This window comes from Trachypithecus francoisi, unplaced genomic scaffold (genome assembly GCF_009764315.1).
Source record: "Trachypithecus francoisi isolate TF-2019V2 unplaced genomic scaffold, Tfra_2.0 Lachesis_group11, whole genome shotgun sequence".
NCBI lineage: Eukaryota > Metazoa > Chordata > Mammalia > Primates > Cercopithecidae > Trachypithecus > Trachypithecus francoisi.
Genome location: NW_022681456.1, coordinates 92437840 through 92465454, shown reverse-complemented (window position 1 = coordinate 92465454; position 27615 = coordinate 92437840). Strand labels below are relative to the sequence as shown.

General features: G+C 36.7%; 1 protein-coding gene across 27 annotated transcripts in view; it reads left to right on the top strand.

Annotated features, from left to right (window-relative positions):
• The window catches only part of PPHLN1 (periphilin 1), a 128113-nt gene that overhangs the window by 8604 nt on the left and 91894 nt on the right, over nucleotides 1–27615 (top strand). For 14 of the 27 annotated variants that reach the window (XM_033222400.1, XM_033222396.1, XM_033222392.1 and 11 more), the window contains 2 exons: nucleotides 1521–1612; nucleotides 19083–19144. In XM_033222400.1, coding sequence (XP_033078291.1) covers nucleotides 1541–1612; nucleotides 19083–19144 — 134 coding nt within the window. In that variant the 5' untranslated portion in view covers nucleotides 1521–1540. Of the gene's footprint in view, nucleotides 1–1520; nucleotides 1613–15812; nucleotides 15978–19082; nucleotides 19145–27615 lie in introns of all 27 variants that reach the window. The other 13 variants (XM_033222387.1, XM_033222383.1, XM_033222384.1 and 10 more) reach the window with 1 other exon arrangement.

Sequence of the window (27615 nt, the reverse complement as noted above, 5' to 3'; positions counted from 1 at the left end):
TATTGGGTCTGTTTGTATTAGAAAATATTGTAGGTATGTTTTTACAGAGAAAATTGGTTGCTTTGCTATAATAACATAAAAAAAAAAGTTCCACCCTTCTTGCAGCCTTTTATTTTTCCTTAACCTAAACTAACTGAACCATTAGAATTCTATAGCTATTCTGTACTGCCAAAATGGAACAGCAATCTGTTTCCCCCTTCCTCAGTATTACATTATAAGGAGCCACCAAAAATCTTTTGACATTAAGTCTTTTTTGAAATGTGTTTCTTCTTCACATATCTGTGCCCTACTTTCTATGTACTGAACGGCACTGACTTACTACCTGGACCGTTTTCGTTTCTTGCTCATGGTGGTTCTTCTACACATCAGGATGGTTCACCGTTCTTGCCTTAGAACCTGCTCCATGATTACTTCACTTTCTCCTGATTCTTCTCTGTTAACCATTTGTCATCCACTCCAGAAGTTGTCAAGCTACTGCCTGCAAGTGCTAGCCTGTTTTTGTAAATACAGTTTACACACTCATACATTTATGTATATTGTCTGTGGCTGGAGATTTGAGTATTTGTAAAAGAGATCTGTGACCTACAAGGCTGAAAATATTTGTCTGATCTTTTGCAGAAAAATTTGCCAACTTCTGATTTATAGTATTGCCATTTCATATAAATGGTCTCTTTTCCCGTACCCTATTCTCATCTTCTCTTGTTTGCCTTGTTTACTTTGTCTTTTGTCTGTTCAGTTTCTGTTTTCATCTCTGCTTGTGGCTGTATACCCTTGAATTCTATAACACCGTATTCACCCTCTACCCAGAATGTATCAGCGGTCAAAGTAGGAAGCATTTATGAAAAGAATACACCCTCCCACCCCCGCTTCTTTGAATCCCAAACCTGAAAAATGTTGACGGAACTTTTAATTTCACATTTTGTGAGGCGGCCTTTGCATTGAAACAAATTTATAGCATTAAAAAAATCAAGAGCGGTTTCTTTCAGGGATTGTTGAGTGTGTTTTTGCAGGATTGTTCATTTAACACATTTTTCAGTTAAAAACACATTATTTAACATAGAGTAGATATGTATTAAATGAAGACTATAGAAAAGCAAAAAACTAATGTTATTTATACGAACTATTCACCAAGAAATAGGAATAGTTTTGCTTATCAGCCATTTAAACTGTTCATTAAAATGAATCATTTCTATTTTTTGCTATGGGAGAATGAAGAAGTATTTGTGGTCTGAAGTATTATGGATTTTCCTGCCATAATTGGTGGCAACAATCTCTTTGAAGCTTTAAATAGTCTTGCCTAAGAAGGAAGATAGGGCTTTCTGTATTTTTTTTTTTTTTTTTTTAAAGAAAATCTCAATTGTTTGGAAGAAACATTTTTTCTTTTGGTCACTTTCATTTTTTTTCCCCCCCTTAAGATCTCTGGAAAATATTTGTGTTGGAAAGTAATCATTTACTCCTTCCTATCTTTTCTGTTACTTCCTAGTATCATAAAAACCATAATTCTTTTTTTTTCCCTTTAGTGGCTTACAGAAGAGACGAAATGTGGTCTGAGGGACGATATGAATATGATAGAATTCCGAGAGAACGAGCACCTCCTCGAAGTCATCCCAGTGTAAGTTACTCCTACATATTGAATAATTAAAAAACCTAGTGTCTGAGTTAATTTGATAGACCAAAGCTAGGCCTGTTAACAAAATCTTCAAGTGTCAGAAATTTACCAGTGTAGGTTACAAAAGAGATCAAGCGTATCTTTTAAAAGTTAAAAGTTTGAAAATAAAAGACAACATTTTATTTAAGTAGAAAACTTATTATTTATATTTCTTATTTAAGTTTCTAAAATGAAGAGTTTATATTTAATTTAATTTGTGAACAAAATTACAGATTTTATAAAGATTATACCATCAGTTAACAAAGAAGTATTTGAGTACCTGCTCCTGCTGTTATTGGCTGTTACCTATTTTTTTCTATAATCCTAAAAATGTTACAAATTGAATATATGAAATTCTAAAAGTAGGCTTTCATTCTAAGAGAGGGGAACTCTCTTCCTAGCATGGAAACATGTTAATATCCCTTGTTAGGATTCCTGCAGGTGTGCTGTCCTGTGGTCAGGCAGTCTGGCTGGTAAGTAAGAATGCCTTGAGGCTCAGGGTCAGGCAGACAGGCAGCTTCTGGTGTGCTGTCCTACTTCTTGTCTCTTTGTTGCTCTGGGAAGTGGGAATTTTGAGCCAAGCCTTTTCTAAGCCCAAAGAACTTACTGTTTTGTTTACTATTTCCAGTGCTACATCTAGTACTTACAGGTAATAGAAGCTCAATATTTATTTGAGTGACTATGTGTACTGACTCCCCAGAATCCCCTATGGAGGTCTAAAGGAGGGTTTGGGGAAGGTCAAAAAGCTAACTTAAACTTTTGCACAGACCCATTCTAAGCACCAAGGGACTAACTAAGGTTGTGGTGATGGTATATGAATATATTATAGATTCATTATATACCATCAGAAACCACAAATATTTATTTCTATTTTAGTTATTTTTTACTTATGTTGCATTTAATCCTATAGCCCACTTCAATGGGTGGTATCGTCTTTAGGTTTGTCATTGTCCTAAATTACAGTCCAGGTTGGGGTTATTTAAAATGATTTAAGATGGAACAAATAAAGATGCCCATTATATTTCAGGATGGCCAGACTTAATTATTACTATATGTCATTTATTTCCAGGTTAATTTGTAGACTTTATGTTTTTAATCAAAATCCCAGTGTTTTTATTTATATTTTTTACTTGATAAGGTTATTCTGTAGTTTACTTGTAGGGGAAAAGGGATGACTTTTTTCTTTATTTCCCCTCTCCCCTCCACCACTCTGCCAAGGATATATCCCATTAGGAATTTTTCTTTTCTTTTTTTTTTTTTTGAGATGGAGTTTCACTCTTGTCACCCAGGCTGGAGTGCAGTGGCACAGTCTCGGGTCACTGCAACATCTACTGCCTGGGTTCAAGCGATTCTTCTGTCTCAGCCTCCTGAGTAGCTGGGATTACAGGCATCCGCCACCACACTTGGCTAATTTTTGTATTTTCAGTAGAGATGTGGTTTCACCATGTTGACCAGGCTGGTCTCGAACTCTTGACCTCAGGTGATCTGCTCACCTTGGCCTCCCAGAGTTCTGGGATTATAGGCATAAGCCACCACGCCCAGCCTCTTTTCTTTTTTTTGAGGCAGTCTTACTCTGTAGCCCAGGCTGGAGTGCAGTGGTGCGATCTTGGCTCACTACATCCTCTACTTCCTGGGTTCAAGCGATTCCTGTGCCTCAGCCTCCTGAGTAGCTAGGATTGCATGCTACCATGCCTGGCTTTTTTAAATTTTTATTTATTTGTTTTTTGTAGATGGAGTCTAACCCTCTTCCCCAGGCTGTAGTGCAGTGGTACATTCTTGGCTCACTGCAACCTCTGCGTCCTGGGTTCAAGCAATTCTCCTGCCTCAGCCTCCCGAGCAGCTGGGACTACAGGCACAAGCCACCACGCCTGGCTGATTTTTGTATTTTTAGTAGAGATAGAGTTTCACCATGTTGGCCAGTCTGGTCTCAAATTCCTGACCCCAAGTGATCCACCTCCCTCAGCCTCCCAAAGTGCTGGGATTACAGGCATGAGCCACTGCCACTGCTACCTACATCTAATTTTTGTATTTTTAGTAGAGACAGGGTTTTGCCATGTTGGCCAGGCTGGTCTCGAACTCCTGGCCTGAAGTGATCCGTCCGCCTTGGTCTCTCAAGTGCTGGGATTACATGCATCAGCCACCACTCCCGGCCCCATTAGGAATTTTAAATTCTGTCTTTTGAAGATACTTAAAAGGGTTTTCTGTATGGTTATGCCATCAACTGGGCACCAGTCTGTAGGATTGTGTGCTTTATTACTTTGGGGCTGAGGAAAGCAGGTTATTGTATTGATTTAAGATTGTAAAATGAGTGGTGGACCCAGGGAGATAAGGATGTTGAAGGTGCTAACCCAGAGAATTATTGAAGTAATACACCATTTGGTATGGGCTGATAAAGAGAGTGAGGCTGAGAGGGACAGGAGATTGAAAGAAATGAGTGGTTGAGGGACAGGAAAGGCTTAGGGAAGGCTTTGGTGTGGCAGAAAGATAGGTAATCAGTATTTTAGAGTGTGGGATTTCCAAGATGGAACAGTTTTGAGTGAAGTTCACTGTGTGACAATGAGAATAGAGAGCTAGTGTAAGTTATTGGAGTTGAGAGCAAGGAGACTATTAGGATAGACTTTAGATTTGTGATTTAGATCAGAAGCTCTCAATCCTTGCTGTACATTAAGATTTCCTGGAGAGCTCTTCAGTACCACTGTATGGGTCCTGTCTTAGATAATTAAATTATCGTCTCTGTGGGTGTGATGTGGACCTCGGTATTGTTTAAAAGTTTAAGTGATTCTTAACGTGCAGAATTTGAAAAATACAGATGTATATGAATTGAAGTCATTGATGGTGACAGGAGTTGAGGTGAAAATGACAGGTGATGGAAGTCTTTAATGAATCAGCATATTGTGGAAAAATCTAAACAAAACCAAACATTTTCATTTAATACTATCTGTGTTTGTGTAAATATGAAACAGGCTTCTTATTCCTCATAATTTTATCAGAAGCAAGCAGGTAGGGAGATATGTTTTATAACACAATTGTCCTTAAAATCAGACTGGATGTATTCAGCTGTCTCTTAAATGCCTAAAGGTAAACCTTACTTCCTTAAGTTAACTGACTGCTTGGTTCCTCATGGAGGAGCCTAGATGGTTTTTCTCTTTTTGAGAGCACATGACCTGAGCAGACCTTGTGCAGGTTCATTTCTCTCCTTTTTCTTCAATTCCATTAGATTAGTCTTTCTGTTCCCCCAATCAGCCTCTCCTAGTTTATACAAATCCTTCTTTCTGTATTTCCATATCCCTCCTTCCCAAGACTCAGGTACATTTTTTTTCTGGTGCATTCTTCCTTTTCTGGTACATTTTTTTCTGGTACATTTTTTGGGCTTATTTTGATTAGTAATTTAAAGCCTTCTCTTTCCCTCAATAGGGAAATAAATGGCTCTTGAAAATTATCCCCTGTGCCTTCTGTGTTACATCTGCATCTTAGTTAAATAAAGCGTAGATTCTTAACCTTTTTTTGTGCTATGGATCCCTTTAGCAGTCTGGTGAAGCCTATGGATCCCTTCTCAGAATAACATTTTTAAACCTATAAATAAAATGCACAGAACTAAGTGTGCTTACATTTGAGAATGATTATCAAACTATTAAAAACCAAATTTGTGATATAGTAATAGAGATGCTTCTTTAGTAGGCCATTAAATATCAAAAGCTAGTGGTGGCGGTTTCATTGCTGTAATTTTAAAGTAGTGATGAGTGTTACAAATGGTATTTTGCAATACCTGTAACAGCTAGCTGTAACATGGTATAAAATTATCTGTGATTTCTGTTGATAACAAAGTCACAGATACATCCCCTGCTGTTATTATCTAAAGTTAGTTGAAAAAAGTAATTCTGTATTTACATCTGATTTAATGGACCCACTGAATCTTTGGGTTAAAGTAGTTGAACTAGAAATGTAAATAGTTATATTTTCTTACTTTTAATCTAATGAAAATATAACTTACTAAAAGTTTTGAGGCTGAATACAGTGGCTCATGCCTATAATCTGAGCACTTTGGGAGTCCAAGGTAGGAGGATCACTTGAGCCCAGGAGTTTGAGACCAGCCTGGGCAACAGTGTGAGACCCTGTCTCTACAAAAAATTTTAAAAATTAGTCACGGATGGTGGTGCATGCCTGTAGTCCCACCTACTTGGGAAGCTGAGGCAGGAAGATTGCTTGAGCCTAGGAAGTTGAGGCTGCAGTGAGCCGTGTTTTGTGCCACTGAGCTCAAGCCTGGGCAACAGAGGGAGAGATCCTGTCTCAAAAAAAAAAAAAATGTTTTTCAAAATATTCGCTTAAATAATCTAATGTTATTTTAAAAACCATATTAGCGTATCGTATTGGTATATATGAGAAAGTTCATAAGAAGCATTATTTGGAAGAGCTTCAAACTGGCAGCAAACCAGATGTCCAACAGCAAAGTTGATTGTTTAAATTTTACACCAATGAGAATAAATGGGCTACTGCCAGGTGCAACAACATGGATAAACTTCACAAACATAATATTAAAAGAAAGAAGTCAGTCACAAGAGTTTATTCTGCGTGTTTCATTTTGTGTAACACAAGTGAAAGTGGTTTCTTTTGGGAAGAGGAAGTAGTGACTGGGAGACCGCACAATGAATGATTTTGCTGCGCTAGGAATATTCTCTTAATCTGGATGGTACTTATACCTTGTGAAAATTTATCCAGCAATAGATTTGTGATTTGTACACTTTTTTGTATGTATGTCATACCTCCAAAGTTTTGAAAAGGCAGATTTTTTTTTTCAAAATGTAAAACTAGTTAAGTTAGTAACCCACTATTGTTAGTGCCTGGAATAGAGGAAGGTAACATTCTATTTTGTTTTGTATATTTGAATCCTGTTCTTTATCAAAAAACAATTTTACTGCATTTCTGTCCCTTTTTTTCTTTTTTTTTTGAGACGGAGTCTTACTCTGTTGCCTAGGCTGGAGTGCAGTGGCACAGTCTCGGCTCACTGCAACCTCTGCCTCCCGGGTTTAAGTGATTCTCATGTCTCAGCCTCCCTGAGTAGCTGGGGTTACAGGCACCCATCACCACGCCCAGTTATTTTTTGTATTTTTAGTAGAGATGGGATTTTGCCTTGTTGACCAGGCTGGTTTCGAACTCTTGACCTCAGGTGATCCACCCGCCTTGGCCTCCCAAAGTGCTGAGATTACAGGCGTGAGCCATCGTACCCGGCTTCTCCCTTTTTTCTTAGTACACCCTTTGCCCCATTTATGATTAATTCTGATACAAAAGAAATGTATTTGAGGAACTACTAGATGTGACATGAAGTGCAATGTGAAGTGGTGACTGCTGGGAAGGTACCTTCTGTAGTAGTATGACCTCATTAGTAAAAGCAGCTGTTTTCTGAATTTCTAGCCTTGATAAACCTGAAAAGACAATTGAACACTGATATACTTTGGTTTTGATGTTAAATTATACTTAATTTGAGGTTTGGCAATCTTATCCTCAGTGTACAGCTTAACAAATTTACCAGTCATTATTTTAGCACTTTATGGTGCTAAAATATGCTTTTAAATTCTTTATGTATAAGTAGTAAGTCACTTTTATAAGGGGCTTTTGCAGAAATTTTTATTTGGCCTTAAACTTGGGTAGGTAGGTAGAAGACTAAAGTTCAAAGAAGTGCACTACAGAGACTTTGTATGTAAATATATATGCTTCTTCTATAGGAAGGAATTCAGTCATCACAGAATATCTACACTTCTAGATACCTGTAAAGCTCTTGTTTTTAAAGCATGCTTTCTGTCTTTAAACCTATAATTTCTATGAGCTTAGTTATCTGATTTCTTAACCTTTATCAAGTTTTGTGACAGAATGGCATTTATTCATTCATTCATTCATTTGTACGTACATACACACAGGGTCTTGCTGTGTCACCCAGCTGAAGTGCAGTAGAGCAGCTATAGCTCACTGCAGCCTCAGACCCCTGGGCTCAAGCAATCCTCTCACCTTGGCCTCCCAAATTGGGATTACAGGCGTGAGGTACCATGCCTGACCCAGAATGGCTTTTAAATACATGTAAACTTCCACTTATGGGGGTCCAGCTTCTTAGCCTGTTGGGAAACAGGTAGGTAATATGGAACATTTTAATGAAGCTGCAACATAAAATGTCAATTCTTCCATTAGCTTATTTGAAAATGGGAGAGAAGTTCCAGTTTCAGAATTTTTAAAAGTTGTAAAGTTTGGAAATTAGGATCAGAGCACTAGCAGTTTATATTCTGGACAATTACAATAGAGCTGGGGCTGAAGCAGTCCTATCTGCTTATCCCTGCTTCTTTTTTGTTTCTTTCTTTTTTTTTTTTTTGAGACGGAGTCTTGCTCTGTCGCCTAGGCTGGAGTGTAGTAGCCGGATCTCAGCTCACGGCAAGCTCCGCCTCCCGGGTTCACGCCATTCTCCTGCCTCAGCCTCCCGAGTAGCTGGGACTGCAGGCGCCCGCCACCTCGCCCGGCTAGTTTTTTGTATTTTTGAGTAGAGACGGGGGTTCACCGTGTTAGCCAGGATGGTCTTGATCTCCTGACCTCGTGATCCGCCCCTCTCGGCCTCCCAAAGTGCTGGGATTACAGGCTTGAGCCACCGCGCCCGGCCTTTTCTGTTTCTTTAACAAATACATTATTTTGCATTAAAAGATTTTTCTGGTTTTGGCAGCAGCAGGGAGAACAATATTGACGAATAGTGATGTCAAGAGCAGCAACACGTTATTTTTTTGTCACATTTGTGATAAATTTGAGTTACATAGTTTTTGTAATTAAGTAGTTAAATAACAATATTTACTTCCTTAGATTAATTGAATCTTTTTTATAATTCTTGTTGTTGTTTATTTCTCTCTCCTAGAGAGTTTGGCCAACCAAAAATAAATCCTTTAGTAAATCTAGAACATAATTTTGTAAGTATCTGAGCCTTTGTAGGGAATAGATGGGATGCATATCACTTCCACTTGTTCTCAAATGTAAATGTACTCAAACCATAATCCAGAAATTTTTCTTTTGACCAACTTGACAGTCAAATCTACTTAATTTAGTAATTCAGTTATATAGATATTTCATATAACATTGTTTAAAATGTGTTAATGTTGAAATATTTTTTCTTTCCATTCTTATTTCATGAAACACTTTTATTCAAAATCTTCACAGGCATATTTAAATTTCTGTTCTTCTTATGCCCCACATTTTATTATTGTTTTATTCAGTCATCAGTGTTCATGTAAATTTTCCCATGTACTTACAACTTCCCAATATTTTATCATGGAAGTTTTCAAACATACATCAATCAAAAGAATTTTATAGTGACCATCCATATACTCCCCATTTAGACTCAACTATTAACATTTTACTAAACTTGCTTTATCATGTATTTATTCATGCTATTAATCCATCTATGTTTTTGAATACATTTCAGAGTAAATTGTGGACAACAGTATCCTTCCCATTAACTTCTCAAGCATACATGTTATTAGCTAGAGTGCAATTTTTTAAATAGTTTTTTTAAATGGGGAAATTACATACATGAAATGTAAAAAATGTGTTTCTTTGCTGAGTTTGATTTAGTAATGTTCCCTTGTGTAGAGTTACCCTAAGAGGTGTTTTACTTTCTTTGTTGACAGAATTGCAAGGACTTAACTTTCTTTTTGTTGTCACTATTTTCAGAAGAAATGTGATCAATTCTTGGCTATGTTCTCTAATAACATGTCTTAGCTCTCTGGGTCAATACCAGTTTTCATGTTTAACACTGTCACCAAAAGACATTGGAATGACTCAGAAACACCAATATTTCATTGAAGAATCAGTGAGTGAAATAAATCAACAAATGCTGCAATAGAAATGCATGTTGTAGACTATAGGGATCAGAGTTAGGAAATCACAACCTTTGAAAGCAAAAGCCTACCAGCCTGTGTAACAGAATATTTTAGTTAGATATGGTTTGTATGGTACTTTTCTGTAAAAAGCATGTGATGCCAGGGTATAATATATATATTATGGATGTGGTGCTTACTGTGTGCCAGGTGCTGTTCTAGGTGCTGGGAATAGAGCAGTAAATAAGACCAATAAGGTTTTCATAGGCTTACATTTGCATTGTAAGTTGATTGTGATAGGACATAATGGCGTTATTTACGTATACTATTGTATTTACTTAGTTCTTTGGTAGGTTAGTGTGTTTTAGTTGTTATTTGATGTTTTGTAAAGGGAAAAAAATCAAGCATATAATAACATTAATGTGATCAACTCCCAAAGGATAAATCAATTATCAGCTTCTTTGCCAATCTTGTTTTCTCTATGTCTCTACCACTTTCTTCCCTCCTAGATTATTTTGAAGTAAATCCATGATACCACACCTCAGATGTCATTAAGTATTTCCGTATCTGTCGCTAGAAGATAAAAATGTTTGTGGGGGATGGTCTTAATACTTTTACTTTTATATTAATACTTTCATTTTAAATTAAATGACTTTTTGTTAAAATGAGTTAATTTTAATGACATATTGGAAAATAAATATTTTTAAGAAAACATTTAATAATTTTTACCTAGTTAATTATGAGATTTAACCACAGTATGGAATTTTTTTTTTTTTTTTTTGAGACAGAATCTTGCTCCCCAGGCTGGAGTGCAGTGGCATAATCTCGGCTCACTGCAACCTCTGCCTCCCAGGCTCTAGCAGTTCTTGTGCCTCAGCCTCCCAAATAGCTGGGATTACAGGTGTGTGCCACTACACCTGTCTAATTTCGTGTATTTTTAGTAGAGATGGGGTTTCACCATGTTAGCCAGGCTGGTCTCGAATTCCTAGCCTCAAGCTGATCTGCCCCCCTCGGCCTCCCAAAGTACTGGGATTATAGGTGTGAGCTACCATGCCCAGCCAGTGTGAAAAATTTGATACAGATTTTATATTGAATCAAATAAAAACCATCAACTTGGTGCTTTTACTTCCTAAAATGAAAGCATTCCCTGTAACAGATAGTTATATTGGAATGTGTAGCAAATTAAGAAGTAGCTGATTATTTTCTAACAAAACCATTTCACCATTTGGAAAACTAGGTATTTTTTTCTGACCAGATTCTCATTCACATAAGCAAACCGAAGAATTCTTATTACACACACTTAGAGGGTCTTGCAGTAGTAATCTTAGGGGTGAGATCTCACCCCTAAGATGATGACAGATTTGCAAGTTTAAATTTCATTGTAGTATAACTTTCCAAAAGTATTTAAGTTTATGTGCAAGTTTTTTTTTTTAATATCCTGCCAGGGTAGATAAATTATCAATAGATAGACCTTTTCTTTTAAATGAGTTACATATACTTTTTATTTTTGGTCTGACTGATCATACCATTAATACTAACTTTGGAGTAGCAAATCCTATAAGTTCTACGCATATTTTTTGGAAATTCTAGTAACATCCGCAGAAAATTCTGATCTTTTTAATAAGGATACTTAAATAATCATTAATATGTAGATATATATTAATCAATATCTATATTAGTATGTAGATATTTTTACTAATACACAGAAGCAGTGAAAATTGATATCATTGATGGAGTAAATTGAGATTTTATATTTAAATTCAAGATTTGAATTATCTGCATTTGAAATAATAGAAACGTTTCAACTCCATTGAGTTTATTTTTTGATTAATTGAAAATTACCCTGTTATTCTTAACCTTTTAAGATATTCTTTATAAGTCATAATTTTTATTTCTGGTTTGTATGTTATGGGGCCATTGTTTTCCAAGGTATTTTCCTGTTTTTTCTTTACATTTTTTATCTTTATTTACTTATTTTTAATGTAAATTTTTTTGGGTATATTTGAGATTTACAACATGATGTTATGGGATGCATATATAGATGCAGATACACATGGATGCATATTCATAGTACAGTGGTTACTGTAGTGAAGGAGACAAACATTCATCATCCCACATAGCTATCTTTTTGTGTGATAAGGACACCTAAAATTTGTATATTTCACAAAAATTTCTAATACAGTACAATTTTATTAATTTTGGTCCTCATATTGTACATTAGATCTCTAGACTTATTCATCCTACTTATCTGATATTTTGTATTCCTTGACTTACCTTTCCCCATTTCTTCCCCTACCTGTGGTAACCAGTTACCTGTATCTCTGTATTTGAGCTCTTTTTTGTTTTTTTTAAATTCCACATATAAATGGCATCATGCAATATTTTTGTTTGTGTGTGTATCTGGCTTATTTCACTTAGCATAATGTCCTTCAGGTACTTCCATGTGTCATAAATGGTAGTATCTCCCTCTTTTTGTAAGGATGAATAATATTCCACTCATATATTTGTATACCAGATTTTCTCGATCCTTTTGTTCATCTATGGGAACTTAAGTTGTTTCTAAATTTGGCAATTGTGAATAATGCTGCAATGAACATGAGAGTGTGAATATCTTGAACAGGTGGTGATTGCATCGCCTTTGGGTGTACAATATACCCAAAAGAGGGGTTACTGGGTCATGTGGTAGTTCTATTTTTACTTTCTCTAGGAATTTCCATACTGTTTTCTATAATGGCTGTACCAATCTACATTCCCACCAACAGTGTACTAGGGTTCTCTTTCCCTCATACCCTCGCCAACATTTGTTATCACTTGTCTTTCTGATCATAGCTATCCTTAAGGGTGTGAGGAGGTATCTCATAGTGGTTTTAATTTGCATTTTCCCTATGGTTAGTGATGTCAAGCACCTTTTCATATACCTGTTGACCTTTTTTTAAAAAAAATATTATTACTTGGAGATGGGGTCTCACTCTGGTTTTTCAGGCTGGAGTGCAGTCACCAATCAGCTCACTGCAGCCTTGAACTCCTAGCCTCAAGGGATCCTTCCACCTTAGCCCCCCAAGTATCTGCGACTACAGGTGTGAGCAGCTGTGCCCAGCTGGCCTTGTTTTTTTTTTTTTTCTTTTCAACTATGCTAGCATCCTGGTGTAGTCAACACCGAGTTGGCATGAACCAGGGCCAGAATGCCAGTCAGCTATTGGCTACTGTTCTCCCAGCAGTGTAATGCTTGCCTAGGTACAAGGCAACCTAGGCAGCTCCCTACAGCTAGGGAGCTGGCCATTTTTATGTCTTCTTTGGAGAAATGCCCGTTCATGGTCTTTGTCCATTTTTAAATTGACTTTTTGCCAATATGTTTCTAAAATGGAGGTTCCAAACATATCAGTAGTACCTTAAGCCTGTGTACCTGTGTTAGCATATAGAAAGGGAAATTACATGTTTACAACTTAATGTAAGATTTGCATAAGAATTTCAAACAGTATTGTTATTTCTATTCATGTCTGGCAATGCAGGTAATAAAAATACTCTTTGAATTTCAACAATATAATCTTTTTGAAAGGGCCAGGTGTGGTGGCTTATGCCTGTAATCCCAGCACTTTGGGAGGCCCAGGCAGGTGGATTACTTGAGGTCAGGAATTCAAGACCAGCCTGACTAATATGGTGAAACCCTGTCTCTACTAAAAATACAAAAATTAGCTGGGCATGGTAGCATGCACCTGTAATCCCAACTACTCGAGAGGCTGAGGCAGGAGAATCGCTTAAACCTAGGAGGAGTAGGTTGCAGTGAGCTGAGATTGCACCACTGCACTCCAGCCTGGGCTGCAGAGTGAGACTCCATCTAAAAAAATTTGAAAGGGAAATTCTAAATTCTTTGCCACCCATCATAGATTTTATTGGGAGCAAAAATCCTTGAATGGTATACCTGGATAAGACATGAACACTTAAAAAATACAGTCCTGCTTTGTTACAGGCTCCTGCAGTCATCTTTATTTCCTTAAATCTTTTCATGTAGCTAGGGAGTTTTCTTTAAGATTAGGTGTCTACAGAGCAGAGATGGTATAATGTACATATATTTGAACACTTTCTCAAAATACCAGCTTGGTCCTTATAGCCAGGTATAAGAGTTGTTATTGAATTTTTTTTTTCTTTTGCTGATTAAACAACTTTTATTTTTATTTTATTTATTTTTTTGAGATGGAGTCTTGCTCTGTTGCCCCAGCTGGAGTGCAGTGGTGCAGTCTTGGCTCACTGCAACCTCCACCTTCCGGGTTCAAGCGATTCTCCCACCTCAGCCTCCTGAGTAGCTGGCACTACAGGCATGCACACCTCACCTGACTAATTTTTTTTTTTTTTTAGTAGAAACGGCGTTTCACCACGTTGGCCAGGCTGGTCTCGGCCTCCTAACCTCAAGTGATCCACTCGCCTTGGCCTCCCAAAGTGCTAGGATTACAGGTGTGAGCCACCATGCCTGGCATTAAACAACTTTTAGAATGATTGTTTTCATTTACTTTAGTTGGTAAAGCAACTTTTTAAATAAGTAACTGGATGTGATTTGAATTTTACTTCTCCTAAAGTTTTACCAAATACATTTTACAATCCCCAGATAACTTTCTAATAACTGGGGCAGTTGAACAGAGGAACAGAGTGCTTTGTAAAATAATAAGCTCTCTATTCATAGAAGTGTTTAGGCATGCATACTCGCCCCACCATGCCTCCAAATAATCATACAAACAAGACTGTTGTGTAATGGCTTTTTATGGTTTATTGGAATTTGGAGAAGTCAGTTATTCTGATTTTATGAGTGACAAATTTTCAATTAGAAATGCTGTAAATTGTAATTTTACTAATTTTGGCTTAATGCCAGTTTTTTTTTTTTTTTTTTTTGGCAGCTTAATATTTCCTTAAATTTAATTGAAATCTCTGTGAAAGGTAGTTTGTAGAAGAATGAGTCAATATATTGATTTGTGGTATCATATTTTATGTAAATGTAGAATATATCTTATAATTTAATATCTAACATACTAAAGCAGGTAACTACCTTAGATCCTCATGGGAAAAACTAGTTAGATCTTTTAAGCTGTCAAATAAATATAAACTACTGATTTTATTTTTTCCTGACCCATTGAGAAATTTCCTACATGTTGAGAGATTTGAATAGTATATAGTCATTTAATAACAATTGAATAGTTGTAGTCATTAGGGCTAAGAAGTAAGTTAAGGAAACAGTTTGACGTACTTTGTATTTTTTTCCATAGACTTGCACAGTAGTAATCAATATAGGAAACATTTTTTGAGAACTTATTGTGTGCCTGAACATGGTATTAAACACTTTGCATTCCATTTCTCATTTAGTCCTCACAATGCCATGAGGTAGGTGTTAGTATTAATTTCATTTTACAAGCTTGGGATGATGGATAAACACCTCTGAATGTTGGGCTTTATATTTTGTAAGTTTTGGTTTTTTCCAGATTGGTTAATTCATATTGATCTTATGTTATATCAGGCTTTACAGTTTTGTTTTTTTTAACATATATTTCATTTGATATTGATTGATGTGCCATGAATGCCCAAGTCCAGATTATGTATGGATATATGTTCTGTAGCTCTCTACTTCTTTTCATTGATAATCATCTTTGTTATTTTATAGCAGCTGCTAACCTAAGGCATATATTCTCCCTGTGTCCAATTCCCCAAGTCTCACAAAAAACCTATTCATTTTTTAAAACATTAACAATGTATTGCAGTACTTTGAAAATTAATTCAAAATTTATATCAGCTTTTATTTTGCTTCTAGACCTGTAAAGCCAGAGGCTCTCCTCTCTCCATTACTGCCGGAAAAATAGCAAAATGTTTCCTTTTGATCATTCTGGCTCAGTATCATCATTAGCTGTTGCTCGTGTGTAAATAGTTTATATTTCTTCTAAATAGTGTAGTTCAAACACAGTAGACCAAATATGAGTGCTGTCTTACATAATTTTATTTCTAAAATTGTTAGGCAATTAGGGATAGAGCTACTGTAACTTTCTGTCTTAAGTTTATTTTTTATTAAAATGATAATATTGTATTTTTCCTTTTATTTATGATTGTTTTTTGCATTGCTGCATGTTATTTTGAACACCTGGCTTTCTTCATTGAACAACTTGATTTCTTTTAATGCATGTGAAGACCTTAGTATTGAGTTATATTTATGTTATTTCATTAATGCTTTTGTTTATACATTTAGCTTATTTGATTAAGGGTAAGAACCCCTGTGCTTTTTTTAAAACCTTTCCAAAACCAAATAGAGAAATTAGTGATTTGTATATATTTCTTTTTGTCTGTTTTAGGATGGCTACAATAGACTAGTTAATATTGTGCCAAAGAAACCACCACTGCTAGACAGACCTGGTGAAGGAAGCTACAATAGATATTACAGTCATGTTGATTACCGAGACTATGACGAGGGCCGCAGTTTTTCTCATGATCGAAGAAGTGGTCCACCTCACAGAGGAGTATGTAAATTTCCCCCATGTACTAATTGTTATTTCTTATAAGTTTAAAATTAATGTAATTAAAAAAATTTATGTGACGGCCATGAAAGCAGTTGAATAAACACTTTCTGCTTGATGCTCTCATGTGAATTGCCTGCTGGAGCTGTCAGATGGGACCTAGTAGTCAAGAATCTTGGGGTGCTGGACAAAGTAGGTAAGCACTCTGGGTGGCACTATCTAAATGAAGTTAATTCCAACTAGCCTGCTTTTTTTAATCCCCTAAAATTGGCAGGGATTTGCAAAACCATTTAAAGGTAATCTATTGTCTTGGTACTTAATAAGTGATGGGCAGGTGGTTACCATTTCTTACTAGATGACCTACTTTTTTTTTTTTTTTGAGACAGAGTCTCACTCTGTCGCCTAGGTTGAAGTGCAGTGGCGCAATCTTGACTCACTACAACCTGTGCCTTCTGGGTTCAAGTGATTCTCCTGCCTCACCCTCCCAAGTAGCTGGAATTACAGGCACGTGCTACCATGCCTGGCTAATTTTTGTATTTTCAGTAGAGACAGGGTTTCACCATGTTGGCCAGGCTGGTCTCGAACTCCTGACCTCAAGTGATCTGCCCGCCTCGGCCTCCCAAAGTATTAGGATTACAGGAATGAGCCTCTACTCCCAGCCTAAAGTCTGTTTATTAACTGAGATTAGAAACACTCAAAACATTGTCATAGGAAGCAATTTAAAAATGTTAGCTGGCTGGGCGTGGTGGCTCACACCTGTAATCCCAGTACTTTGGGAGGCTGAGGTAGATGGATCACCTGAAGTCAGGAGTTCGAGACCAGCCTGGTCAACATGGTAAAACCCTGTCTCTATTAAAAATACAAAAATCAGTCAGGTGTGGTGGCAGGTGCCTGTAATCCCAGCTACTTGGGAGGCTGAGGCAGGAGAATTGCCTAAACCTGGGAGGCATAGGGTGTAGTGAGCCAAGATCGCATCACTGCATTCCAGCGTGGGTGACACAGCAAGACTTTGTCCCAAAAACAAAAAAAGTTAGCTGCTATTATTATGATTACAACTTGTTTCTTTTGAGCATTCTTAATAATCTAGAAGTGTGTATTTAATGTTGCAGTAATCTGTAATTGAACTTAATACTATTCCTTGATGGAATTCCTCTGTCCCACCTTGCATGTTTTTAGTATTCCTCAGCTAGGTTGTTTTCCTACCTTTTCTCTTTTTTCTCCACCTTTTCTCTTTCCCCTCCTTTCCTACTGTATAATATGACTATTAACAGTACATATTCAAACCCTGTTTATAAAATATTTTGACCTCACTTTGGCTGTTGGAATTAGTTTTCATACTTTACGCTTGAAGAAATGGAGGTAAGGTGATTTACTCAGGATGGGTATGTATGGGAGTCTGGTTTTTCTTCCTACTACATCATAGTGACTCCTAACAATTCCAAAGTTGTCATGAGACTATTCAGTGTTTTCTCGTGTTTGTTTCTAAAGTTTGGGGTTTTATAGCTTTCTTACTTTTCACAGATTTGATTTTTATTTTATTCAGTTTTTGTATGTCATGCTGTTTCTTTTTTGTGGTCCTCATATTTATTATTAAGTTTTTATTTTATTTCAGTAGCTTTTGGGATTCAAGTAGCTTTTGGTTACATGGATGAGTTGAATAGTGGTGAAAGTTTGAGATTTTAGTGTACCCTCTCATTTGTTACTGCTTTTATGAAAACCCTATGTGAGTTTTCTATTCATTGGACCAGTTTGTATTTGAAATCTCATGAAAATGATTTTTTTCTTCTAAAAACTTGTAGCATAATAGAGCTTCAGTGGCAGTTTTTTCTAATATTGTTACCAATTGTGTTTGTCTTTATACTTTTGTGTGTATAACTTTTTTTTTTAATTCCCTTCAAACAGACAACAAGCATGCTTATGATCCTTAAGACTCTCATGACACTAATTCTTATCTAGAGTTCAGTTATGTAATGCAAGCAGATTACTTGATTTAATGTTTTATTATCGCGGTTAAGTTTCGAATTGTGTTTATATTTAATATTGAGATGGAAAATGATTATATTTTATTTATATAAGAATAGGGTATGTGATGCTAAAGAGGAAGATTTATTTTAGATGAATCCATTTTCCTGATACATAATTTGCATATTGTATTATTCTATGTATACTTTTATTTATTTATATTTTGAGATAGCATCTCATTCTGTTGCCCAGGCTGGAGTGCAGTGGCACGATCTTGGCTCACTGCAACCTCCGGCTCTTGGGTTCAAGTAATTCTCCTGTCTCAGCCTCCCAAGTAGCTGGGACTATAGGCACACACCACTGTGCCTGGCTAATTTTTGTAGCAATGGAGTTTCACCATGTTGGCCAGGCTGGTCTTGAACTCCTGACCTCAAGTGATACACCCTCCTCGGCATCCCAAAGTGCTGGAATTACAGGCGTGAGCCACTGTGCCCCGCCAATTCTATGTGTAATTTTAAAGTAATTTGGTGTGGATTGCTATATGGTTCTTTTTGATGCACCTTTGCATATATGTCTGTCTTAGAGAAGAAAATGTGTTTTATTTGATTAAATTTATTTAAACTTAACTAAATTTAAATCTTATTCTGATACACATTATCAGTAAGTGACAGTTTCTTATATTGTTTCCAGTTTGGTTTTTAATTGAAAATAAGGTGAGAAAATAAAACTCGAGCAGGAAAATGGGAAAGTGGCAAGTTTTTCATTGGGTTTGAATCTGAAAATTAGTGAGAGAACTTGACAGAAGGAAAAATGTGAGGTTGAGAAATGTGTGCTTTATTAAATTTAGACTTTGTCCTCAAATAGCCCTTGACTGTTGTGGTATCGATATATATGTATTTGGCAATTAGGTGTTTTGGGTCTACCAAAGAAATAATTTAAGCATTTTAATAGACATAAATGGTACCACAGGTTCTCAGTCAGTCTACTCTTTCAGTTGTTGAAATGGATGACTTGCTGAATGTTTTTTCCTTTTTATGCCTTTGAAGTTTAGGGAAATTTAGACTAGTTTCTGGTAGTATTGTTAGATATATCTCACTTGTCCAAAGTGATGTAAACAAATAGCTAAGTAGCTTTTTTATGTTACAGGATGAATCTGGCTATAGATGGACAAGAGATGATCATTCTGCGAGCAGGCAACCTGAATACAGGTAAAAGGATAAAAATAATAGCATAAGTACTTTGATACTTGACTCATCGAGATGTCTGGTTTTGAAATATAGACTCAAGCACATAGATGAAATATTTTGCTGGGATTTTAAAGTTTGAAAGCAACAAACATTATATTCTTTATGTGACTATGCAGTATAATAGCACTGATAACTAGTGTTCCACATCTCTTGACATTTTGTAAATCATAAAAAATATGTTTAAAAATATTTGGGCCTGGTGCGGTGGCTCACACTGGTAATCTCTGTGCTTTGGGAGGCCAAGGTGGGCAAATCACTTGAGGTCAGGAGTTTGAGACCAGCCTGGCCAACATGGTAGAACTCCGCCTTTACTAAACGTACAAAAAAAAAAAATTAGCTAGGCATGGTGGTGGTTGCCTCTAATCCCAGCTACTTGGGAGGTTGAGGCAGGAGAATTGCTTGAACCTGAGAGGTGGAGGTTGCAGTGTGCTGAGATCATACAACTGCACTCCAGCCTGGGCAACAGAGTGAGACTCTGTCTTTAAAAAAAAAAAACAAAAAAAACTATTGATGTAGTTTTGCAAGTTAATTATTAAATTAATGTGTGGTATGGATTATGAGGTTTACTTAATTAGAACTTAATTTGGTAGGTTTGCTTAATTAGAAAGTAAGGCATTTTTTCAGAAGTATTCTGGAAATACTTGGGTTCTTACAAAGAGTATTGTAAAGCATTATCTCAGTTTCTTTAATAAAGTTCTTTTGGGAAACACATTTTGCAAGGGCCTCAATCATTGTTGGCTTTGATTACTTATAGAGGGCATCTAATAGAATAGTTGTGGGAAGGAAACGATTGACACATTTAAATCGATTGATAGTTTTTGTTTTTAAATGACATCACAGTGGTGGTATTGGAAGTTGTAAAAGGAGCCTTGTAAAGATTTCTTATGAACTATCAGGGAGAAGAACCCCAGTCTCATAGAGAGTGGCAAGGCATCAACTGTCGCAACTTCATAGATGCCAAAAGTAGACAAGATTCAGTGAATCAGAGCAAGACAGATTTTTATTCACAGCACAGCAGTCAGCAGGAGGATCAGGATTGTAGTGCAGGTTCCCTGTCCCCAAATCCCACAGGGCGATGTGATAGGCAGAGATGGTGGCTATGCACACAGTGGGATACACTGTGGCTGTGGAACCCAGGGTCAAGAGCTTGGTACCTTTTGTAGAAAGCAGAAAGCAGAAAGCAAGCTAGTCCTCTTTTCCCTGGGAGTGACCTGCCATGGTAGTCACATTGTGGTCACCTTAACCTATTTAATCTTCTCTGTAACCAGCTACAGAAACTGTTCAGTGTCAGTGGATAGTTTGGTCTTGGAATTTGGCATACATGGCAATTATGTGCAGGGACATTCAGAACCCATGGCAGACTGTTTCTTCCAAAAGAAGTAATAGAATAGATGCTGAAAAAAATGCTTTGATAAAATTCATCACTGAGTAGTTATAAAAATAGCCAGCTGGGAATGGAAAGAGAATTTCCTTGACTGGGTAATTGGGCATTTGCTATACTGAGTGGTAAAGTTAGAAACATTTGCTTTAAAATCAGAACCAAACAATGACACCTAGTCACTGCTTCCACTCAACATGGTAACAACCCCTACAGTAAAGCGAAAAATAAATAAGTTGTAAGAATTAGAATGAAAAATACAACTATTTGAAGATAATATAATTATGCAGAAAATCTAGGACAGTCTATAGACTACAAGAACTATTAGGAAATTAGCAAGGTTCAATGTAATAAGATCGGCTATCAGCATAAATTAGAAAATTTGTTTTCAAAATACTTTACTATAAAAACTGTAATGAATAATAGGAATTATATGAGACCTATATAAGGAAATTACAAGTCATTTGTAAAGGAAATAAAAGTAAATCAGAGTAAAAGGAGAATCATGACATCCTTAGCTAGGAAGACTCAATGTCATATAAATATCAGTTCTCCTCAAATTAAGGTGATAATTTAATTTGATTCCAGTCAAAAATCAAATTTTAAAAATTTTTTATTTTGCATGGAAGTTGACAAGTTGATTTTAAAAGTAATATGAAAGAGTAAAGGGCTAAATGGCAAAAATGCCTTGAAAAAGATGTGAAGACTCAAGATACCATATGTGCATAATTATAAAGCTGTAGTGATGTAAACAGTGTTGTACTGTTGGTGTCAAATAGACCAGTGAAACAGAATCTGCAGATAAACCTAAATATATCTGGAGTTTGGGATATAGTAGCAGTGGCATTACAAATCCAATGGAGAAAGAATGAACTTTTCAATAAATAGTGTGCTGGGATAAACATTTAAAAAACGTGACACTGGAGCCTGATATATCCAGATAATATCTGATATAAATAAGACCTATGTGGAAAGCAGAATTGTAAAACACCTTGAAAAATTAGATCATCTAGTGGCTTATCTTTCTCCTCCAAAGAAATATCTGCAAATAAATTTGTTTTAACTTAATTGTTTTTATTTATTTTTATTTTTTATTTGTATAATTTTAATGGATACAAGTGCAGTTTTGTTGCATGAATATATTGCGTAGTGGTGAAGTCTGGGTTTTTAGTGTATCCCACCACTTGCATAATATATATTGTACCCATTAAGTAATTTCTCATCCCTCACTCGCCTCCCACCCTTCCAAGTCTCTCTTTTCTCTCATTCCACTCTCTATGTCCATATGTACACATTATCTAGCTCCCACTTATTAGTAAGAAGTGAGGACGTTCAGTCTCTGACTTTATGTTTCTGAGTTGTTTCACTTAAGATAATGGCCTGCAGTTCCATCCATGTTGCTGCAGAAAACATGATTTCATTCTTTTTTATGGCTGAATAGTATGCCATTGTATGTACTACGTTTTCTTTATCCAGTCATCCATTGATGGACATTTAGGTTGATTCTGTATCTTTGCCATTGTGATTTTTCAGTTTGTAAAATAACAGTTTTTATATTAATTTTATTTTTCTCTTCCTGTCTTTTTTAAAAAACATTTTGTGTATGTATATAAAATTTCACATAAATGAAATAAAAACACATATATAAATCTCTAATCGCCATAGCCATGATAACATCTTGGTATAAGTTCTTCCATATTTTTCTCTATATTCGTAAACATTTAGGGTTTTTGATTGTTTAATTGAGTCTTTTTTGTTGTTTTTTTTTTTTGAGACTAAGTTTTGTTGCCCAGGCTTGAGTGCAATGGTGTGATCATGGCTCACTGTGGCCTGGAACTGCCAGGCTTAAGCATTCCTCCTGCCTTAGCCTGCCGAGCAGCTGGGACCACAGGTGTGCACCACCATACCCATCTATTTTATTTTATTTTATTTTATTTTATTTTATTTTTTTGAGATGGAGTCTCGCTCTGTGGCCCAGGCTGGAGTGCAGTGGCTGGATCTCAGCTCACTGCAAGCTCTGTCTCCCGGGTTCCCGCCATTCTCCTGCCTCAGCCTCCCCAGTAGCTGGGACTACAGGCACCCGCCACCTCGCCCGGCTAGTTTTTTTGTATTTTTTAGTAGAGACGGGGTTTCACCGGGTTAGCCAGGATGGTCTCGATCTCCTGACCTCGTGATCCGCCCGTCTCAGCCTCCCAAAGTGCTAGGATTACAGGCTTGAGCCACCGCGCCCGGCCTTTATTTTATTTTTTAACTTTTTTGTAGAGATGAGATCTCACTTTATTGCCTCAGATGGTCTTGAACTCCTGGGCTCAAGCGATCCTCCTGCCTTGGTCTCCCAAAGTGCTGGGATTATAGGCATGAGCCTATATCCCAACCAAATTGAATCTTTTTAATGGCCAAGTAATAGTTCATGGTGAGGATATGCCAAATAATTTAGCTGGTCACTCTGTTTACAGTACAAAACAGTGCTGCAGTAAATTCTGGTACATAATATTTTCATGAATTAGTACTTTAGTTTTTATGAGATAGGTTACTAGAAGCAGAATTTCTGGGTCAGTGGGTATATATATGTATTGTAAATATTAATAGATGTCAGTTTGCCTGCTAAAAATGCTTTTACACATGTTTTATTTATTTTTAATAAAAATCAACATTTTAATTTGGATAGTTTATTTTTCTTATTTAACGTAAGTAGTTTGAAATTTCCTTTAAGTAGTGCCATAACTGTATCCCATGATTCTGATATGTAGTAATTTACACAGATTCTGACATACTGTATTCTAATTATTTTGTGATCACAGTGTTGCCTGTACTGTAATTTTACTTTTAAAATCCATGATTATTAATGGTTCATTAGTTGATTAGCTTCCATAACTATACCATGGGCATTAAAACAAGGTATATTACCTGTTTTCAGGGTATGGAGTTCATTCTGTATGGTATATTCATTCATTTATTAAATATTTCTTGTGGTGTCTGATGTGTCAGATGTTCTTCTAGTCTTTGGGAATATAAAGCCTCCAACTTCATGTAGCTTACATTTTAATATGAATTATACATATTTAACAAATAACAAAACATAATTTTTACGAAGAAAAAGCAGGGAATAGAGAGTATTTGTATTGTCCACATCTGCCTATGTCTTCACTTGATGTTTGAGTGTCTTCAATAATGTCTCAGGTTTTATGCTATCACAGTAGCTATAGCTTTTACTGCCTGGCATCTATCTGGCTTCTGTAAGCTGTTCTCTATATCAGGTGGGCTCATTGAAGCTTTCCTACTTGAAAGATTTTGTGAACAGAAAATAGCTGTTGTTGTAGAAAAAGATTTAATGCATTGTAAACCATGCAAAGAGAATAGTTATATCTGTTGGTAATGTTCTGAGCAATTAGGAAAGCCATGTCAGTGTTTTTGTTTCTGTCAGTGGGGTGTACAAAGTGATTCTTTGTCCTGTAGGAAGAAAATATTAAAAGATTTTAAAAACTGACCAGGGACGATGGCTCACACCTTTAATCCCAACACTTTGGGAGGCTGAGGCAGGTGGATCACTTGAGGTCCGGAGTTTGAGACCAGCCTGGCCGTTATGACAAAACCTTGTCTCCACTAAAAATACAAAAATTAGTTAGGCATGGTGGCACAAACCTGTAGTCCCAGCTACTCGGGAGGCTGAAGCAGGAGAATCACTTGAACTCAGGAGATGGAGGCTGCAGTGAGCTGAGATCACCCATTGCACTCCATCCAGCCTAAGCAACAGAGCGAGACTCCGTCTCAAAAAAAAAAAAAAAAAAGACAAGAAAAATTGCGAGAATAACTGAAAGAACTCCTGTAACCCTTCACTAGAGATTTCATTAATGTCTCCAAAAATGCCCCCAGTAATGTGCTTTATAGCAAAAAAATTTAATCTGGGCTCATAAATCACATTTTCATAGGCTTCTTCAATCTGGAACAGCTGTTAGTCTTCCCTTGATTTTTATGGTTTAGTGTTTTTGGCAAGATGAATACAGGGCAAGTTGTTTTTTTTTCTTTCTCAGTTTAGATTTGTCCAGTATTTCTTCATTATTAGAGATTAGGTCTAGGTTGTACGTTTTTGCCAGGACAGTTCCTGAAGTGATGCTAAGTTTCTTTTGTTTTTTCTTTTGAGATGAGGTCTCACTCTGTCACCCAGGCTGGAGTGCAATGTCGTGGTCTTGGCTCACTGCAACCTCTGCCTCCCAGATTCAAGTGATTCCCCTGCCTCAGCCTCCGAGTAGCTGGGACTGCAGGCGTGTGCCACCATACCTGGCTAATTTTTGTATTTGCAGTAGAGACGATGTTTCACTATGTTGGCCAGGCTGGTCTCGGACTCCGGACCTCGTGATCTGCCCGCCTTGGCCTCCCAAAGTGCTTGGATTACAGGCATGAGCCACGGCGCCCAGCCGTTGAATTCTTTTTCCTCCTATAGGCTGCACATGTTGTTGGTTTGTGCCCTTATTGGTATGGTTGACTTTTATCACTTGTTTAAAATGGAGTCTGCAAAGTTTCTTTACTATTAAGTTGTCCTTCCCCCTGAAATTGCTTTGTGTGGAGATACTTTGAAACTATGTGATTGTATCATTTCTTGTTCACTTTCAGCTGCTAGTTTTAGCATCCACTGATGGTTTTGCCTGAGTTAATTATTAATATTATGGACATAGTATTTATGTCCCCCCAAATTCATGTTGAAACCTTAGCCCCCCACTGTGATGGTATTAGGAGGTAGGCCTTTTGGGAGGTAAGATTTGGTCATAACGGTGGATTTCTCATGACTGGGATGGGTGCCTTATTGAGAAGAGACATAAGAGCTTGCTCTCCACCATGTGAGGATACAATGAGAAGACAACCATTGTCAAACCAAGAAGAAAGTCCTCACTGGACACCAGATCTGCTCGTACCTTGATCTTGGATTTCCCAGCTCCAGAACTATGAGAAATATAAATAGTTTGTTGTTTAAGCCTATGATAATTTGTTACGGCAGTCCAACCCTACTAAAGAAATATGATGGGTTTTAATGGGTTGTTAGCCCATTCTTTCTATATTTATTATGCTGGCGTTCTATTGTAAGGAAGAACTTTCTCTTCACCTCTTTACCCCCTTAAAACAGACAAAACTTTGTTTATGTATGTATGGACTAATAGATTCCTATTTTATTCAGTGGGTTGTAATTCATTGCTGTCACTATTTTGATGCTCAAATTTGGCCAGTGAGAGTCCCTTCAAATTAGCTTCTGTGGTTGGTTGGTTGGTTTTGTTTTTCAAATATTTTCTTGTGACAGAATATATATAACATAATAAAGTATGCCATTTACGTAATTTTTAAGTACACAATTCATGAGCATTAATTCTATTGACAGTGTTGAATAGAATTAATTTAATTTTAGTGGGTACAGAAACTCACATTTGAATTGTTTTCAACTTTTGGCATTGTGAATAAATGCTACAGTGAACATTGGCATACAAATATCTCTTTTGAGTCCGTGTTTTCAGTTTTTTGGGTATATTTGTAAGAGTGGAATTACTGAATCATATGGTAATTCCATGCTTATCTTTTTGAGGAACCACCAAGCCATTTTCCATAGTGGCAGCACCATTTTACTTTCCTGTTAACAATGTGGAAAGTTCCCAGTTGCTCCACATTCTTGCCAATGCTTGTTATATTCCGTGTGTGTCTATGTGTCTGTGTGTGTAACCATCCTTGTGAGCATGAAGTCGTATCTCATTGTGGTTTTGAATTGCCTTTTCCTAATGATGACTAGTGATGATGAACATCATTTCTTGTGCTTATTGGTCATTTGTATATCTTTGGAGTAATATCTGTTTTGAGTTTTTTGATTTTTTTTTTTAACTGGGTTTTTTGTCTTTTTGTTGTTGAATTTTAGGAGTATGATATTAAACTATTCCTGATATATGATTTGCAATATTTTTTCCATTCTGTTAATTGTCTTTTTACTTTATTGATAATGTTCTTTGATGCACGTTTTAAATTTTCATGAAGTCCAATTTATTTTTTTTCTTCTGTTACTCATGCTTTTGATGTCATATCTAAGAATCCATCGCCAAACCAGGGTCATCTGTGTTGTTTTGACATGTCCACATCATTCTTTGGTCACCTCTTTCTGACACAAGATGTTTCAGTCTCTTCTTAGGCTTCTCTGCCTCACTCTAAGTACAGGTGTTTCTCCAAGGAACACAGGCTTTCTGTAGTGGAGAGTGATTTTTTGAAGCCAAGAATCTGAACACAGAGACACACACAGACTTTTACTTCTGCATTTATTTTTATACAGTGTTTATGTGTATTCATGACTATGAGATCATGGCAATACCTTTTCCTTTATTTCATACTTTTATCTCCTTTTTCCATCTGTGGGAAATCTGGCTCCCAGTTGTTAGGAGAGACAGTCCTCTGTGGGTGTCTTGCACTCCTGCACATCTTGCCGAGATATGCAAGACTCTGTTCACTCATTATTCAGGGTAGTTCTCAGAGATGTGTTTGTAATGAGCAGTCTTGAAGGCGAGAGTAATGTCTCCCTGTTTGTCAAATAGCAGGCTTGCTTATTGCTTGGTGTAAAAATGGTGGGTTCTTTAAGTTCAGTGTTCCTCAGTTGTGACCCACACCCACTGCATGTGCCACATTTATCTAGGCTTATATCATGTTGCCCCTGGACGTGGTACCGGAGCGAACTGACACAAACATGCCAATGCTTGTGTTGCTTACCGTGCTATGAGTGATAAAGTTGCAGGGTAGGCCTTGGAGTGGAATGACATCAAACATGTGACCTTCGAAGCCCACATGTTGAAATAATAGAATAGTGGTCACCCTAGGTCCTTGGATAAAATTGCATGGGGCCGTTTCTCACCTTGCTGGGATGCCTAGACTCTTTCGTCGTTGTTAGATAGACTTCTTTTGTCTTTGAATCATTACATTTTTTGGTATTTTTGTTTAGCAATTTAGGCATATCTTACCTTTATAAGAGTAGGCACTGTTTTAGGTGTTAGAGATCAAACTAATAACACAGATAAGATTTCTGTTCTTAAAAAAC